Below are 18,128 nucleotides of genomic sequence, written 5' to 3' on the forward strand. Positions count from 1 at the left end.
CGAGCATTACTGCAGTTTCAGCATTAAGGGTGTGATTAGTGATGAGTCTGATTGGCAGCAAAACCCAATAACTGCAGGAAAGCTGGATGGGCTCTGGAGAGGTAGCTCTGGAAACAGCCTGCTAATGAAGTACCTTCCAATTAAACCATCCAGAATTAGTGGCTGCAATCACTTCCCAGCCGGAGCCAGGCTCCGTGCAGGGGGCAGAGCCACGGCTGCGGGAAGGGCAAGACCCAACTACTGCAAAAACGGGAACAAGGACTCAAAAAGTCAGTTTTGTCACAGTCCCCCAACCCTCGTTCCACGAGCGACACCTTTGGAAGTCAGACCTTGCCCAGGTTTCTGTCTTGCCATAACCACGGAAGCCTCCACCGAGATGGTGCTTGGTCATCCCTCCAGAAGCGCCGTTTAAAAGAGTAATGTGGTTTAAAGAAGCAATTCAGCCACCTGCAACACAAGTCTGCATTTTTATTGAGTTAGTAAGGTCTCAACGGATTCCGATTTAAGTGATTTATAAGAAACTCTCCTTTCTCACAGCAAGAGCAAGGCCTGCCCCAGGAAAGCGATGAACGCAAAGAAATCACATCACCAACGTACAAGCAGCATCACCCTCCGCAACGGCCGGATTTCTCCTCACACCTCGGACTCGTAGCACAAACCTTAAATCACAGCAATCAACCCATCAGCTTTCTTGAAATCTAACTCAAGCACGGCAGTGACAGATTTTGGAGTGGGATATAAACGCTACACAGAGTCTTGAAAAAGCAACACGGCTGGAATATAAGCAATACAATTTTAATTCTGACCAGTCACCTACAAACCCCTTGTCTTTCCACTGTTCTGATGGCGTTATTAAATATCACGTTCGTGACATCACTTGGGAAAAAATGACACAAAGATACAGACATTATGATACAATAGTACAAATGATAAATTATTTATACAGTAAATAATGTCAATAGTCAGCACAAATTCATAAAAAGCAGCCAGCTCCCAGTATTATGAAAACAGTTTGGTAAATATTTAAATTTTAACACTTGTAAAGGAAGCAAGTCTTGTGAGATTCTGCTGTGAAAAATAAACCATAGATTTCTCCACAATTTGTGCAATATTAATACATACAGTACACATTAGAAACTGTAACAGCAAAAGGGAGGATGGATAACAATAGTTGTCTTAGCTACGGGACTTCAAAAAGACTGTAAACACCACAACCCACCATGGTTTTCCTTCCCTGACCCCTCAATGTAGTTTAGTTTCTATATAGTATAAAACTGAATAAATAACTGAGCTTATTTTGGGTTTAAAATTATGCCAAGATTTTTTTTTTTTAATTTTTTTTTTTACAAAATATTTAACACTTTCTCTTCGGTCAATTTGACCAGTAAGGCTATTTCGGGATACTAACATTTTTAAAAATTAAAAGCACTTTGAATATTTGCAAGTGAGAAAAGAAGGGGAAAGAGGGAAACGCATTTGGAGCGATACGCCAGAGCGGACGCGATGGGATCCGCACGGGAGGGCGAGGAGGGAGGAAGAATTATCCTGGAGAGCAGTTAAATTATCGCAAAAAGAGATGGACCACTCTGGGCACGACTGACGCTCCCCCTGGCCAGGACAGAAACCACCGCTCAGCATCACCACCGCGGCTCCAACCCAGGAACCCAGCGGATCTACCAAAACAGCCGCTTCTCCTCTTAAACTCGGGTCCTGCCGCAAGCCCCAGGTTAGGCTGGGAATCTCGGCCTGGTTAGTCCGCAGCCTAATGCTTCCCAGACCACAGGCTGGGCTGATCGCTCTTCAGAGTGCCCTGTCATGGCTTATTGTGCGATATACATCTATATATATATATATATATATATTTATAATGTCAAAGTAATACAGCTCTTAAAGAAGTGGCTTGGTAAAAGCAACAATTTGCCATTCAGCAGTTTCATTAAGCTCGGGCTCCCTACCAGACCTACAGCATGTTTATATCGATTCATGGTGACTCTGAACTGTAGATGACTTTATAATTTTAAATACTTACTAAACAAACCCCATCTTGCCTCCAATAACAGTTTTCTAGTGTTCAACGAGAGGATGCGGTCAGAACTTTTTGGCTGAACAGACAATGCCCCATCTAACTGTTGCAAATGCATTCGGGTGACAGACTAAGGGAAAAAACATCAAGTGACTTCAACTCCACTGTTGATAAAATTAAACTGGAAAAATAATGAACAATAAATCTTGCCACAGATCAATTGGAAAGCACTTTCCCCCCCATTCTGCAAGTATCACACCCTTCCTGGTCTACACTTCTCAATAACTTCAACAACAACAAAAAAAAGGTATTTTTCCTTACTCTGAAAGGCAACATGAATGGTTTTTTGTTTTGTTTTTAAAGACATACTGGGTGTGGACAGCAATTCTCCTTCCTCCTTTATAAAAACAAGAGCAGATGAACATTCCGAATCCTACTTGCAAATTCAACAGCGGTCAAGAGGATCGAACAATCTGCATAGAAACATCCACACGTTTAGCATTCCGCGTACTAACAGAGCTACACTGACCTACACAGCTACAAACCTGTGATTGTACCCTAGATTTGATAGTCTTCCAGCCTCCCCTGCCCACCACAAGATAGAACCCGGTCCCTTCCACCTTCGCCAGCCCACACGACTCGGGGCTGGCACAGTCCCACACAGCATCATTTCATCACAACACACAACTCTGGCAATTTATTTCAGCTTTGTTTTGTATTTGTTTTCCCCTCCTAATTATGGAAAGGCCACCAAGATGCATCAGTTCATTGAGGAGATGCCCCCGAGGCAGGAGCGAGCTCTGGGACGTCCCTTTCCATGGGCCGAGCTCCAGCGCTGCTCCAACGTCCCCGAAAAGACTGAGTTTCCCCCAGAAACGCCGCCCAAAACCTGAGCGCGATTTAGTGCTGATGAGTCCAGACATGCAAGTTAAACCGTCTAAGTCGAGCTTACAATTAATAGTTGCAAATGGAACCTGTTAATAACGTGGAGCGCACCTTTCATTAAGAAAAATTAGTCAAGAAAATGAATGAGTCGTGTTTGTACATGAGAATTTTTAACATCTCAAGAAGTATTACAAGGAAAAAACAGCCTCTCTTGTGATCTTCATAAAGGCTGAAGGTCTGTCCGTTTTGGCAGTCGGAAAACGGGAACAAATCAAGGGAAAGGCGACTTTAGTGTTTGTTCTTTTTAATGTAGTCTTAAATCACGTTATGCTCAAATTCAATTAATCTAAAAATAATTAGTCACGAGAATTTGTTTTGATTTGCATTATGAATACTTCATTTAAAAGTAAATATTTTAGTGTTAATCTTCCCTTTTAAACTCTCTTTACAGAAACAAAGAGCTAAAACCATAAATAAGAGGGCATTAAAACCATAAAAATGACATTTGCCAATATCTTAATTTTTCAGCCAGACTGGATAAATCTATCAAAACCAGACAGTTAAATAAGAACCACATTATAAAAATTAGCAAAAAAAGGACTATTAGGTAACTCTGCAAACTCAAATATGAAACTGTACTAAACAAAATATGTGCAAAAGTATACAAGAATAACTGCATATAGCAAGGTTAAGCCTGAATTAGTTTTAAAGCTTGCCCCGTTGAAACTGAATCCAAAGTTGTCCCGCTGTATTTTTTTTTTCTCCTCTTCCAACTCACATTGTAAGTCAAATAAAAACAAAATACACATGAAAACTTCCAAACGAAGCTGGTACTGGACAAGCACAGAGCAGGACACTCACTCAGCACGAGTGCAGCATGCCACTCACAGAGAGTTCCTCGGGAGTCCTTAGAGAGTAGTGTACAAATTCAACACCGCATACAACAGCACACGTTATACTCGACAACTTGAGAATGTTCTTGGGTTTTTTTTTTTTAATCTGTGTTTTTACGTTTTTCTCTTTTTTTGTTGTTTTTTTTTTGGTTTTTTTTGTCCTTTTTGAGACAAGCTTGCTTTCTCGGTCAAACCTCTGATAGGAAAGCAGTGCGATTTTTGCGTTGCAATGTTTAATGCATAAAAACCAGCCGCCTGGGCCCTCCGAATCGTTCTCTTCTAAGAGTAAGGACTATGGGTGAACCAACAGTCTAGAACTGTGTGTAGGTATGTGCAAAACATTCACTAGCACTCTGAATCTCAGGTCTATCGTACGGGCATAGGAAGTGACAAATGCAGGTATAGAGTAATTTCAGGATCCAGCACATCATCTGACATCTACAAAATGGCCAACTGGAGTTTAAAATGCCAGGTTCTCCCTAGAAAGTGTATTGAAATGATTAACAAAGTAACAAAATGGGCAGAATCTAACTTTGGTGAAAAGTCTGAACATTTCACGTAATGCTCAACAAGCCAAAGTAAGGTACCATCTGTAGCAAAGACTAGATTTAGATTAACTGGTAAGTAGAGACAACTCTTCAAAGATCATAACTGTAAACTGCAAATCTACTTCCAAGTCTCTTACACACCGTTCAGTCCACACAGGCCACGTTCATCGCGCTGTAAAGACTTCAGCCTGGAAACACTATGAAAAGAAAAGTTCCTTTAATTGGGTCTTTATAGGAGAAAAGGGTTAGTTGTATTTGTAGCCTGGGAGGCTGACGGCGGGATTCCCGTACTGTGGAGAGGTTGGGTCATTGATCCTGCAATGCTCACGTTCAGCCCCTGGCCCATCCTCGTTAGCGTGCCCATCGCTGGTATCGGCGCCATTCCCACTGGCACGGGGGCCATGGAAGACAGAGGTATCGGCTCCATGCTCATCGGTGGCACGGCACTGAAAGAAGGGCTGGTTCCCATCACGGGACTCGCTCTCATCTGGTTCAGAGTGAGCGGCTGAGGCTGATTCACCTGGAAGGGGTTGATTGGAGTCGGTGCTGTAGCGGCACCTGGTTTGGAGAGAAGAAAGGGGAAAGAGATGGCACCTCCATGAACACGAGGGATTGGAGATGGTCTTTTCTCTCAAAGAACACACCTTCTGTCCATCCCCAAAACACCCTGTGGAGAAACCTGCATGGGTGTCATTCAGCAAACTGGGGCTGCGCTGGTGCGCACGTACAGTCTGTTTCCTTCAACCTACCAAGGCCACAAAACAGCCCTTTGATGACCAAGTTTCCGCTCCTGATAGTAGTCACAGGAGAGAGAGGATCTAAATGTGGTTACCTGGAACATGCCTAACCGTGACACCCACATCGCTACTTATTTTTTCAAAATGCTACTTAAAATTTGCATTACAGAAGAGAACTGCAGGCTCTCCACACTCCTTTACTGCAATCTGGCTTCTGCAGATCTGTGCATTTACTTCAAGATCTCGCCCAGTCAACTCCATTTAGAAGCTGTACATGTTTCTGGCACCGAGTTTTGACAATAATTCATAAAGTAAACAAGTTGTTTCCGAATTACAGCGGTGCTAGAAAAAGCAGCGAATAACTTTCCCAGCGTTTGAGGTCCTTTGGGCTGCTGCCAACACTACAAATTCCTTTTACCATATACGTATAGCGTTATTTGGATGGCCCAGTGACCCCTCATAAACTTTTTGTAGTAACCGGTAATGGCAGATACACAGACTTCCTCTTGCTAAACACTGCCAAGGCTGTTCAGAATTACTGTTTTTTTCCTACCCAAGGAGTTTAATAAACTGTCAAGTTTTTTCCATTGGAAGAGTGAAGAAAATAAATACTGAATAGCATTTTAAAGTATTTCACCATACTAGCCTCACAGAGAAGTTTCACTGCATATGAATAGCTTTTAAAAAATAGATATACCTTCCATGTGTTTAGTGTCACCATCCAAGTCTACTCTGAGTAAAGACTCACTTCTAACAGGGGCCAATTTACAGGAGAACTGCAACAGCCCATTTTTTTTTCCAAAATACACAGAGAGTGTGTTTTGATCAGAACTAGTTTATCACGGTAGCCTAAAGACAGCCTAACCAGCAACCCACTAGACGACACTGCAGAGTTTACAACCTGAAGCTCAGGCTGTTGTCAGATTCTGTGCCTGCTGTAGCACAAAAAAGGGCAATTCCCACCCTGCTCCCACAAGAGCCTGCCCCTTATTACCCTTTCGAAGGATTCCTGGTGGTGCACATTCGCATCTTACCTGTTCTGACAATCAATCGGCTTTACCTCAGCCATTCTGAATAACCCAAAGCGTTCTAACACAGATCATTTGAAGAAAGTAAATGTAAAAGTGGAAGAAAAATTTCTTGAACAAAGCTCAGCCAACAGATCAGCTGCAGATGCAAGAGAAGAAACTCTGTGTGCTCGGAGTCGGCAGTTTGCCTTGAAATCATGGTAACTCCCCCTCCTGCTCTCAGGAGAGGTTCAGGTTGGACAGGAGGAAAATGTTCTTCACCCAGAGGGTGCTGGACACTGGAACAGGCTCCCCAGGGAGGTGTCACAGTCCCAAGCCTGACAGTGTTCAAGAAGAGACTGGAGAACGTTCTCAGACACATGGTGTGAACTGTGGGGTTGTCCTGCGCAGGGACAGGATGACTCAATCATCCTGGTGGGTCCCTTCCAACTCAGGACATTCTATGACTCTATGCTCTCTGTCATGATCTGTTGGCTTAAGTAATCAAAAAAAATAAGCCAATACCAGCTTATGTTACATCAAATAGGACTGAGTTATGTAGAATTTTCCTATAGAAAGGGAAAGCTAAACTAGAAAACTATAGGAACGTGCAGAAACAGACCTGGCGCCAAGAATGGATTCAGTGAAGTAACCGGTTGCGGTGGCTTAGACACCAGTGAATCCAGGTTCACCAAAGCAGCGTTGGGACCCAAAAAAGACTCGGGGGTTTTCCGAGCTGCACTTTGTTTGCCTGATGTTGCGCTTGAGTGTTGGGAATCAAAGAGATCAGGACTTGTGGTACCGCTATGCTGAGATGGCAAAGTGGAACCTGATTCAGCTGAAACAACACAAAGAGAAAAACAAAACTTATCTCATTAATCTACATAGTCAAGCAAAGAAAACCCGGAAGTCTCTGACAACAGAAATGTTTTAAAATCTAATGTTTGTATTAGTCAGATTTAAATGTTTCAGTACATGTTACACCCTTATAGCACGCAAGCAGATAAATGTTCTTTAGAAGAGCATGAAGAAGCTACAGTTAGAGTTGCAGCGCTCTACTGAAGGCACTACCTGATTTTCCCTGATGAATATTCTCACAACTACGCTGCAACCGATGGGACTAAGGGTTTCCAAGGAAAAAAATATTCCAAAGCCTTGGCTCCTGCCCTTGCACTGTGCCACTGTTGCACCCTTCCTAGGGAGATTCTGCCCAGGCCTTCCCTTTTGTGATAAAGTAGCCCAGCCCAGCTTTGAATTAGTCACCACTCTTTCAGGTAGAACCATCCTGAAAGTACACAGTATCTAAGCACTCACGGGTTAAGGTCTGGCAGTTTTTATTTTCCTGACTAAAGACCAAATAAAAAATAAAGCATTTGTAGAAGTGCATTTGCTCATCATCTTACTGTTGTTACACACTAGAACGTACACATTCGAGAAATGCAGTCAACATTGTTCTGTTTGACTCTCTGAGCATGAGCCATACTCCAAACATGCTGGAGTTGTAAATTTAGAACTCAAACAAATTTCTGGGTCAATGCCATGAAAGGTTACAGAGTGAAATTCTATAGCTTACAATGCAAAAGGCCGATTCCCCATAAGTTCATGCACAGGCCAAAATTTTAACAACAAGCTTTTAATGCTGCATTACCACCAGCTTTAATCTTTGCCTTTGCAAAAGTCAATTTTATTTATTTTAATCAAATTTAAGAATAGAGACATTTGTTGCTGAGACTATCACCCAGACTGTCCGCATGCTAAGAATTTGATTCATACCTGGCTTTTTGGAAGTTCGAAGTGTGTCAAATTCAGAAAAATCATCTTTAACTGTACCATTCAAATTACTGAAGAGGTCAAAAGATGTACTTCCTGTTCAAAACAACAAGACTGTTGTCATTTGTCTGTCATTTACAGATCTCTGGATGCATCACACACCTGGTCCTACTGAAAGTCATTTCTAATCCATCCATGTCACCAAGAAGTCGCCCTGTCAGGTTCCAGGACAGCAGTTCAGATCTGCTCGAGTGCTCCTACTCTTCCCCAGGACTAGGATAATGTCACAAAATCGTCCTTTCTGACAGTATTAGCCAACTAATTCAGAGCGATGTGCTTTTGAATCACCTTAGCATGCTGGGTTTGCACTGTGTGTCTGCACTAGACAGATGTATAAACAATACATTGCTGCGGAAAAGGAGAACGGCGACAAATTTAGAGCCTAAACTATAAAGTGTGTTAAGCAGCCCTCAAGTAAAACACAGTTCTGAATACAGGTCCAGAGACAAAAGTATCATTGCTATAAATTAAGTGATGATTTGAGTTACGCTTCCCAAGTTAAAAGGAGCAGGAATGCAACAGCAAAGGTTATCTACGCCAGGTAGAGAGGGTGAGGCCCCGTTAGCTAAAGCACCAGAACTTGCGCATAGTTTGCAACAAATGAGAACGTAACATTTTCAGAATGTGGATACACCTGTACCTCAAAATGGAGGAAGAAAAACCACACCTAAATGAACAGCACTCGCACTCCTGAAAAGCTTTAAAGTTTGCTCTTTTTTGGTATTAATGTTTTTCTAACTTCGTTTTAACCTTCAACACATTTCCAGCAAATGAACATGCAGACTTAGTTCCATAAAGAGCATAAAGAGACAAAAACCCAAGAGAAGGAGTGAAGACTGTATGTAACAACAATACTTCTTCTCAAGAACAAAGACCTGCCATAGTTAAAGAACCATTCTTGTAATGATCCAGTTTTTGCCCTTTGCCCAGCGAAAAGCTGATTAGACAACTTTTTGCAGTACTCAGACTCCTTTTTTTATTATTTATCACGATGAACAACTCGCAGAAAACGCATTTAGGATGCATTTAGCCACGGTGCCAACACGCAAAATACCAGGTATTAAGACCCATCGAGGCTGCATTAGTTACAGAGCATAAATAGACAATTACATTAGCACCTGCTGTATCTTGCTACACAAGGGCTGAGGGACAGTTTCACACCCTCCATCTGAAGGAACAAACCTTCATTTGCACCTCTAAACATCTCCGCAGAGCAAGGAGCTGCTCAACCTGTCAATCTGCCTCTGCAGAGACATCCACCTGCAGAGCTATTTATCATGATGAAAGGTAAAATTAGAGTATCATTCATTTCCAGAAATTAAGTCCTTGTCTGATTGAAGATAAAACCCATTTAAAAACCCAACAGCAGCAGCAGCCCTAAGTGCTCAGCACTCATCCACACATCCCAATAAAAGAATGTAGAAGGGACAGAGGATGAAGAAGTGACATGAATTCAGAGCTCTAAGTCAGAATAATTACACTTGAAGTTCTTTTTGCTGCTAGCTACTACAACTCCCATTTATTTTCCAGACCAGTACTGCAAATTGTTCAGCATGGGATGAGATCATTTCTCACCAGAAGTAGAGAGAGGTTTGTTTGCAGGTGCTGGTCCCCAAGGATCCACAGAAGGTTTTGCTGCAGTAGAAGATGGCTGAGCAGGAGCCCAAGGGTCAACATTTTTGGACAGAGACTGAGCTGTGGATCCTGCTGGTGCTGCCCAAGGGTCAACAGAAGCAGCTGGTTTGGCACCTGCGAAAGAGCCAGCAGGAACACACGTCAATGCAGCTCTACTTTGGAAAGCCTTCCTTGGAGATCGATGCCTCTTATGAGTCATTATTGCCAATTAATACCAAACATGAATAGGTGAAGCAGTTCAACATGAGGAATACTTAAGAGTACTTAGGAATTCCCGCCTAAATGCAACATTAAATACTGGTAAAGAGTCAAAACCCACGACACTGGACACAAGTTGTAGTCAGAGCAGGAGCATCCGCCTGGTCTGAGACAAGTTGTTTTTGTGGCACAAAGACAACAGAAGCTTCGCTCTTCTCCCCTTCCTTCAGATTCAAAATGCACACACAAAAACGCAGCAGAGTGCAACTTCCATTTGTTTCTGGTTGGAAATGTGTCAGGGAACATTAGTTATAGAGTATGGAAAACAATCAGAATGGACTAATATACGGTCCTTATCAAGCAGGACATTGTACACTGAGGAACTCGGAAAAGCTCAACAATAAATAGTAAAATCTTTTAACCAAGCATTCCTTCTGGCAGTCTGTTCTTACCAAATGATTGCCAGGGGTCAGAGGCAGTGGCTGCAACTGTGGATCCTCCCCAGGGATCAGTTTGGTTTGCAACAGCAGGAGGTCCCCAAGGCTCCGTTTTCTGCGGGGCCGGTGCCGAGGAGGGCAGGGCATCCATTAGGTCCAACAGAGTGGTATGCTGAGGACAGGAATCAGCTGAGCTTTAATCAAAGGCATTACCAATCTCAACTACAAACCCATGAGAGTGAAGAAGCAATTTTTTTTTTTCCTTTTACACACCTGCATTGACAAGTAGTTTGAAATTTAACCCACAAGGAAGCAGCTTTAAGCTACACAACAAAGCAATCCCAAAAGCATTAAAGAGCTCAGTATTAAGCTATTTTGTGTTACTGTATTTCAGCTTTTGGCAGCATAACCAGGAATTTCTTAGTCGAAGGCACTACCTCCTTCTTTTTGGGAATTTTAATTGTGTCTCTGCGACTCTCCTCCAGAGCCATCTGTAATCTCAGATCATCTCCGCGTCTGAGGCGCTCCTCCTGCAAAGGAAATCAACACTGTTGATACAGACCATGAGCCTAGACTGTGCTGAGCCTAGACTGCGCTGAGCCTAGACTGCGCTGAGCCTAGACCACACAGTGGGATTGCCAGCATTATTTCATGTAATTTGTACATAACACAAGCTGAGGTTATAAATATTTCTTGTGGTTCTTGTCTCAAATAGAGGTCAGGAGCACCCTGAGCCTGTAACACCAGTGTGATCATAACAACAGCCAGTTCGGTGACTGCAATTTACCCTTGTGTTGTTTTGCTCCTAATGGCAAAGGTATAAATGAAACATTCTTGCCAAAAATTCAGCTAAAATGCTAGAAACACTACGGAAGTAAATATCCCATCTTTAAATTACTGTAATATTTTTGAACATTCAGATCACCACTGAAGGATACAGAGATTTAAACTTCACATTTCCTGGCTTTTGTCAGCTTCCTTCCACATCCGATACAACTGGTATAAAGAATGCTAAGTGAATTAATCCAGCCAACTCCATGCGTATTTTGCAGGTTTTTAAATATCTTTGCTTGCATCACGTCTTTCAGAAGTTGACTAACTCCCTAGCTGGTATTTCCTTTGCAATTTTTAAAGCTATTTCAACTGTTAGATTCTGATTTTTATTTTCTTTAACTTCACTGCTCAATAATGACAAAGCTTACTGGGTGATAGTTTCCCTTTCCAAGCACAACGATACTAATGTCTAACATAGAACAGCAAGTTAGAATTGTCACAGGAAGCCTCTAAAATGTTATAGACACTCTGCTGGCTGACTTGAATTTTCACTCGTAGCTGAGGTTCAACAACTTTGTTATATATTAATATGCATTAAACTTTACCCACAATTACAGTATTTACAGCAAATTCAGAATGAACCTCCTAAGAATTAACAGAGTAATATAACTCTTGTGATAGATTAGGAGCCAAGTTATTTTAAACCAGGTTCTTTATATAGTCTAGTACTTTGTGTCAGGTCACCCTTCAGTTCCAGACTACCTCACCAAACGAGCAGATCATTCAAAATGTCATTGCAATCAGAATTCACTGACATTTCTTATGCTCGCCCTATTAACGAAGGTTTCTCAGGACTAGTCACGTTCTCAGTTCTTCCTAACTGAAAACATCTTCAGTAATGTGATGATTAACATCCTCCCACACCAAGTCTCCTTGCAAAGTGACTGTCGTCTCCCACTAGTCTCAACAGCTCAGAGGCTGCAGTTACTTTAAAAAGAGATGAAATAAATAAAATAAAATAGCAACATCTCCCAAAACGGCCTTTCTCTCTCCCCATTCCACCCAGAGCAAACCCCAGCTGACACTAAAGACAAAAAAAAACCCCAAAACACCCCAAAAAAGGACTGTTGTCTGAACAATCAAAGCATGGAGACTATGGCAAACCTACTCGAGCACTGACCTGCTCCGCCACCTCCCGGCTCATGGCCAGCGCCAGCTGCAGCTGCAGTTCCTCTTCTCCGCTCGTCTGGGGCCGGGCCTGCTCGAGCTCCGAGGAAACTCGAGGGGATGTAGCTGTTGGAGGCAAAACCCAGCAGATTTAACACCAAACAACGAAAAGATATCACAGGTTTGATTATTTCTCTGACCAGAGCACCCCAGTGTGGCAACAGGTCCCCCGGGTGCCATGGCCACTGACCACCAGCAGATCCATGGACTGTCCAAGATAAAACTGGTACCAAGGCCAAGGTTAACGAGGCAGGGAGAACCATGCAAGGCAGTTCAATTGCTTTAAAGCAAAAATGTCCCTAGAAAACAATGGCTTTTTGTGTTAGTGGGGTCATAATATCAAGGAGTATCACCAATGAACACTGGATACGCTGTGTCAGTGTATCAGGGCCTCAGGGGCAGGACATTGACTTCAAAAACTGTAGAACTGATCATTCCAGAAAACATTTATTGGTATTTCTTACATCTTTCAATGTCAGTAAGAATCTGCTGGGAGTTGGCCAATATCAGGGTAAAACTGGATACCACCCACTCTTCTGTAAAATAATACAGTCTTAATCGGGCAGATAAAGAACTATTCTGAACTGCCAGGCAGGCTCTGAGAGCAACAAGCCAGCGATTCATACCCAAAATTCACAAAAATAGTGTCATTCTGTTTAAAAAAAAAATAATCTGGTATATATGTTAGAGGGTGGTTTGGTTTTTGTTGTTGGTTGGTCTTTCTTTGGATGAAGAACAGAATAATAGCAGCTGGTAATCTCCTCCACTCCTCCCCAAAGAACAATCAAGATCAACAGCTAAAATACACAATTTCTCAATTCACAAATATTATTCTACTGATGTTTTCACTACAGTAGCACGCAGAAATTCCCATCTGAATGGGACAACACTAACAGTTCTGTCACTATACAGTAATTAAACAATTTTTGTCCCCCATCTCTCCCTCTGATAATTCTCTAGCATCTAAATCATTTATACAGACATTTCAGCTTGGCAAGGAAGTTTGTATTGAATGGTTGGAATGATAATTAATTTGGCAAAAATATACACTGACATTTAATATAAAGGAACCATATTTTTAAACTATGACGTCAAGCTCACAGAAATCATGTTGTTTCTTAATATTTCAGCTAAGAGTGTAAAAATTAGATTGCCAAACTGTAATTTTTAAAAATACTTTTTCAGTCTCTACTTCAATCCTCAAAGTTATTTCCCAGTCTTGTGCCCTCCCAACTTCTAGGCCAGAATGGCACAAAATAAAAAGCATGACCTTCTCTGTAATCCAGCAGCCAGAAGGTGACTCTGGGTAAATGAGAAATGTCCTTTCCACCACATGCCCAACGTGCCATCCCATCCCACTCCATTTCTAATGGAATAAATTAATTTATCACCCAGAACAATTCATTCTACATTGTGCTGATCCTGAAGTTTTTATGCCAACCAGACAAGCTCCTTAACTTCATATAAGGATGTTCCTCATGCCTCAATTCTGTTACTTTTTCAAACTTGCTCATATAGTCTCTAAATTTAGCCCACTTCAGGAGTACTTTTTGCTCCAATAGCCACAGAGATGCTCTCCAATATATTACAGACTTAAAGTAGGAATAAACATGGCATCAGATAAGAGGATGTCTGACAGCATGGAAAACATAAACTTAAAAGTGTTTGTAAAATATGAATATTCTTAAAATATGAAAATAAAGCGAATTATTAATAAAAAGAAAACAGGATAAAACTCAACATGAGGTTACCAAAAGGTAGCCCATGACAGAAAACTGAGATCCTTCTCTGATTCTTCAGTCAAAAGGAAAAAGTAGTAAAGTTAATCTATCTGGACTCAAAGCACTTGATGACGCTAAATAAGATGTTAAACAGAGGGTCATGTAAGAACTGGAATAGATCAAGAACCAGCTGAAGAAGAGATCGCACCACCCTGCCTGACACTAAAGGGCCTTACAAACAGCTTCTCAAGAACTGGCTTTAAGGTTTTATGTAATAAAGAAATGCAAGAGGTCATATGAAAATGCAAAGATAACGCTAAGAAAAATTGTCAAACTAAAGGGAGAAACACGAATATTCAGAAAAAGAGATGACTGAGAAGGGAACAATAGAAATGGGATGATATAGAGCAAGAAAAACCATTTGACGGCCATCTCTTACTAACTGGGGACATTGACTGGAAGTGACAGAGATGTAAAGAACTTTCTTTAGTACTAAACCACACAACTCCAGCCACCAACCTCATACAGTTCCTACTGACACCAGCACTACTGCAAAGTGTCAGTTGGAATTCATCTAACATACCAAATGCAATTCTAGGCAGTCAAACCCAAGACAGGTTATTTCCAAACAGAATGGATGTGGAAACACTTTTCTTCTGAGCACAAAGAACATTTTACGTGTTTATCTTCGCAAAAAGAGCACTGAGCAGTTTAGGGTTGCTAAATACATTGGGCCTGCAAATACTACAGAGTGAGAAAAGCTATAAGATAAAGGGCAAGAACCAACGGTATAAATTGACCATGAATAAATTTGAGATACAAATAGAAGCAGCTTTCCAGCAAGAATTTAGGAGGAAAATGGCTGTGCACACAAATGGGACAGCAAAAGTCACCTGAGAACAGACAGCGACTGGACCGTGATCAGGTAGGTACCTCCTGCTCTTCTGTTTCTTTAACTGCAACTGTCATTTCCTGCACATTTTTCCATCTCTGTTAACATTACTACATTCCATAACAACTAGGAGGCTGATGGTAAAATGACTTTAAAATGATGTGAAATAGGTTAACCATTGGTTTTTCTCCCATTTCCCACATGAAGAAGTACTTACTGAAAGTAGTCACCAGTTCCAGCTTTCACCAGCACGGAGCATTTTGTGTATTTAAGAAGCAGCAGTGGTTGGATCCCACCCCAAGCATCTCCCTCGCCCTCCCATGGCAGGTCCTCACCCCAGCCCCACAGGTTTTGCTTCGGCCGAGCTCCAAACAGCAACTGGTGCTCAGCAGCCCCAGGGGCTGGACACAGATAATAAGGAGTCTCACAGATACAGTTTATTTCTTCTCGCTTTTGGGCTTTCCAGCAATTAATTCTACTTGGTTTTACTAACTCTAAATAGAAATTCAGAATTCCTTTTGAGGAAACAAAAAAGGGGGAGGGCGGGAAACTGTCAATTTGAAATTCTTCCTTAGGCTTCCCATTAAAAAACATCCTCACATTAAAAAACATTTATAAAAATATTGCTATTTTACATTTAAACTCCTGCAGCAGTTGTAAAACCATGTACATTAAATAGCTGCCAGTACATTTTTTGAAAAAGGATTACAGGAAATGTAACAAACTGGTTTTGGTAGTAATCTGACATGTTTTATCCAGCAACTTCACTCCTGAATTCCTGCAGTGTTTTAACTGCCCTCCTATATTGGCCTCATCCTGTATTAATGGTTGAGTTGAAAGGATCCAGCATAAAGTTTATTGCCTTAGAACAGCTGCCACACAAAGAATCTCTTATCCCACAGCACATGACAGTTAACTCAGATGTTTATGTGAGATGGGACTCAATAGATCCATTTGGACCCGTTCAGCCCTGCTTTGGTGCTGCTTTGAAAATATGGAGATCAGCTCCCCTAGGCTGCCCAGCAGCAAGCGCGTGGGATCTACTGCTGGGATCAGGGACCAGGCTGGCTCCTCAACCAGACTGGAGCTGCAGGGCGGGGAAATCATTTCCGACCTCAGTTAATCTCTAAAGCAGGATTCCGCTCCACCATCTGTCTCTAGGCCAGGCTATGACGTCTTTCAGATGTATTTATTGGTAATTTACTATATTTTGGCTCTATTAAAAGGCCTCCATAGATGGCTACAGGTTTGGTTAGCGAATTAAAGTGTATATACAGCACACAGCTAGAAAGCAGAGTTGTTGCCCACATTAATGATAAAAACCAGTCCCAGCATAAAAATCAGAGCAAGTATTTCCATTCAGAAGCATGTGCTTGGTTTTTTGGCGCTGCTTTTTTTTTTAATATCACCCTACACCAAGTGATGGCACAGAGTGCCATGGAAAATAAGTCCCAGCTTTGTAATTTGCAGGTGGCATTATTAAGAACAGATTTCAGTTCTTAGTCACATCTGTTCGGAAAGAAAAGCTGCTTCCTCAATCAGTATGCCTACAAAAGGAGACAAAAACAAAGCTGACTTGGAAAAATTAGAACAATATCAAAGTAAGAACTCAGAAACTGAAAGCAATTCACTTGGGAACCAAGCAGAGATCCCATTTGCTAGTCTTTAAATGACAGGCTATTCAAATAAAGGTGGGATACTTTCAAAAAGCCAATCTAACCTCTCGAACTATGAAAGGGCACGTGCAAACTGCTTAATCTAGAAGGAATTGTGTAATCCACCTTTCCGTTGGGAACTGAAGAGATCTTTCATATACAAGAGAATTAATAGCACCTATTAATGTGACATGGTGGAGCTGATCAGCCTCACTGCATGATTTCTAATTGCACTGAAGCAGACAGAGCACTTCTGAAATTAATTTAATGCTGAACAAATCCTCAAGGCTTGTTTGGTTAAAGAACTTTTTTTTTTCTCTCAAGTGATCCCCACACTCATCTCATTAGACAATTTACTACAACTACAGAGGCCTGGTTAAACCACTGGCACCCCCCCACCTTTACTCAGGGCAACAAAAACAGAAGTATGAGAGGATCAAATCAAGTTGTCAAGTGACATCTGACTGATAACACAGTAATCTACCAAATTCCCTTTACACCTCAAACTATAGAAATCATCCATGCAGCTCATCCAGGTTCACTGCTGGATGATATGCTCTATATTCCTTAAGATGGAAGGTCAGAGATGTATTCCACCCTGCAAAGATGCAGAACAGGTAAGAAAACTTGAAAAACAGGAGTATTCTGAATTTCCTATAATGCCAAACCCAAATTAGCAATTCCTCTGAATTGTTTTCCACTCCAAGAAAAAGAGAAGACTAAGCTGAAACAGACGAGTGAACAAAAATTTGCTGACGCTTCATGAAACTGCTTTAAAATGATGAGTCCACTTAATGTGAATAATCACTGCAATATAAAAACTCATCATTTCAGCTAAAAGAAATTGCTCACAAAACCTTTACAGGTAAGGTTAACACACTTGGCATTTCATAAGATCCATAAAAGCCCTTCTCAGTCTTTCACCAATCTTTTCTCGAATAGGCTGTAAGGGTAACGAATCTGATTTCTCAGGCAAGCCACCCACCCTCGGACAAAGCACTCTCGGAAATCAGGTCACACTGTGCAACGTTGTGTTGCTCCCGACTCTGCCCCGTTTGTGTACGTGAAATCAGGGCATTGAAACACACACCAGTCTCGCTCTGCCAACATTTCTAAGTGCAACCAAACCCAAAGCAGCAGATGGGCATGGAAAGTGACATGTGTACAACTCAAAATAACACAGGTAGGTCCTGGTTTAGGCAAAATAGGATTGGATCTCTTTGAAAAGCAAGCCTTCAGTAAATTTGGTTTTAAAATAGGGAGGCAGTACAGGGAGAGGAGCAGTATTGTCCAAGGTTCCTTCAAAGCTGAAACTAACTCAAACACACTAACTTCTGGTGGCAGGGGTGACAAGGAATTGGCTTTCTCAGTCACTTCCCTCCAGGTAGAGGTTTTTTCCACCCTTTTTCCGACTCCTGTAGCCACCCCAGCCACGAGGAGCTGCAGCAGCCATCGCTTTCCCAAGCAGCCACAGCTCAACTGTGACAATCCTGGACGGGTCTCCTGAAGACAAGACAACCCGCCCCACGATGGTTGAGAAAGAACAAGGGAATCATATCACAGAATCATAGAATAGTTCGTGTTAAAGGGATCTTCCCAGCTCCCCCAGTGCCACCCCTGCCATGAGCAGGGACATCTTCACCAGCTCAGGTTGCTCAGAGCCCCG

At 41.8% G+C, this 18,128-nt stretch overlaps 1 protein-coding gene across 4 annotated transcripts in view; it reads right to left on the reverse strand.

Moving 5' to 3' along the window:
• Positions 1-779: 779 nt before the first annotated feature.
• The window catches only part of EPN2 (epsin 2), a 43,511-nt gene continuing 26,162 nt past the window's right edge, over positions 780-18,128 (reverse strand). The window contains exons 3-9 of one of the 4 annotated variants that reach the window (XM_065850304.2): positions 12,148-12,260; positions 10,631-10,723; positions 10,209-10,365; positions 9,499-9,672; positions 7,867-7,959; positions 6,716-6,931; positions 780-4,907 (exon numbers count right to left, since the gene is read on the reverse strand). In XM_065850304.2, the coding sequence (XP_065706376.1) occupies positions 4,579-4,907; positions 6,716-6,931; positions 7,867-7,959; positions 9,499-9,672; positions 10,209-10,365; positions 10,631-10,723; positions 12,148-12,260 (1,175 nt within the window). In that variant the 3' untranslated portion in view covers positions 780-4,578. Of the gene's footprint in view, positions 4,908-6,715; positions 6,932-7,866; positions 7,960-9,498; positions 9,673-10,208; positions 10,366-10,630; positions 10,724-12,135; positions 12,261-18,128 lie in introns of all 4 variants that reach the window. The other 3 variants (XM_071815367.1, XM_071815369.1, XM_071815368.1) reach the window with 3 other exon arrangements.

This window comes from Patagioenas fasciata, chromosome 15 (genome assembly GCF_037038585.1).
Source record: "Patagioenas fasciata isolate bPatFas1 chromosome 15, bPatFas1.hap1, whole genome shotgun sequence".
NCBI classification, from domain to species: Eukaryota; Metazoa; Chordata; class Aves; order Columbiformes; family Columbidae; genus Patagioenas; species Patagioenas fasciata.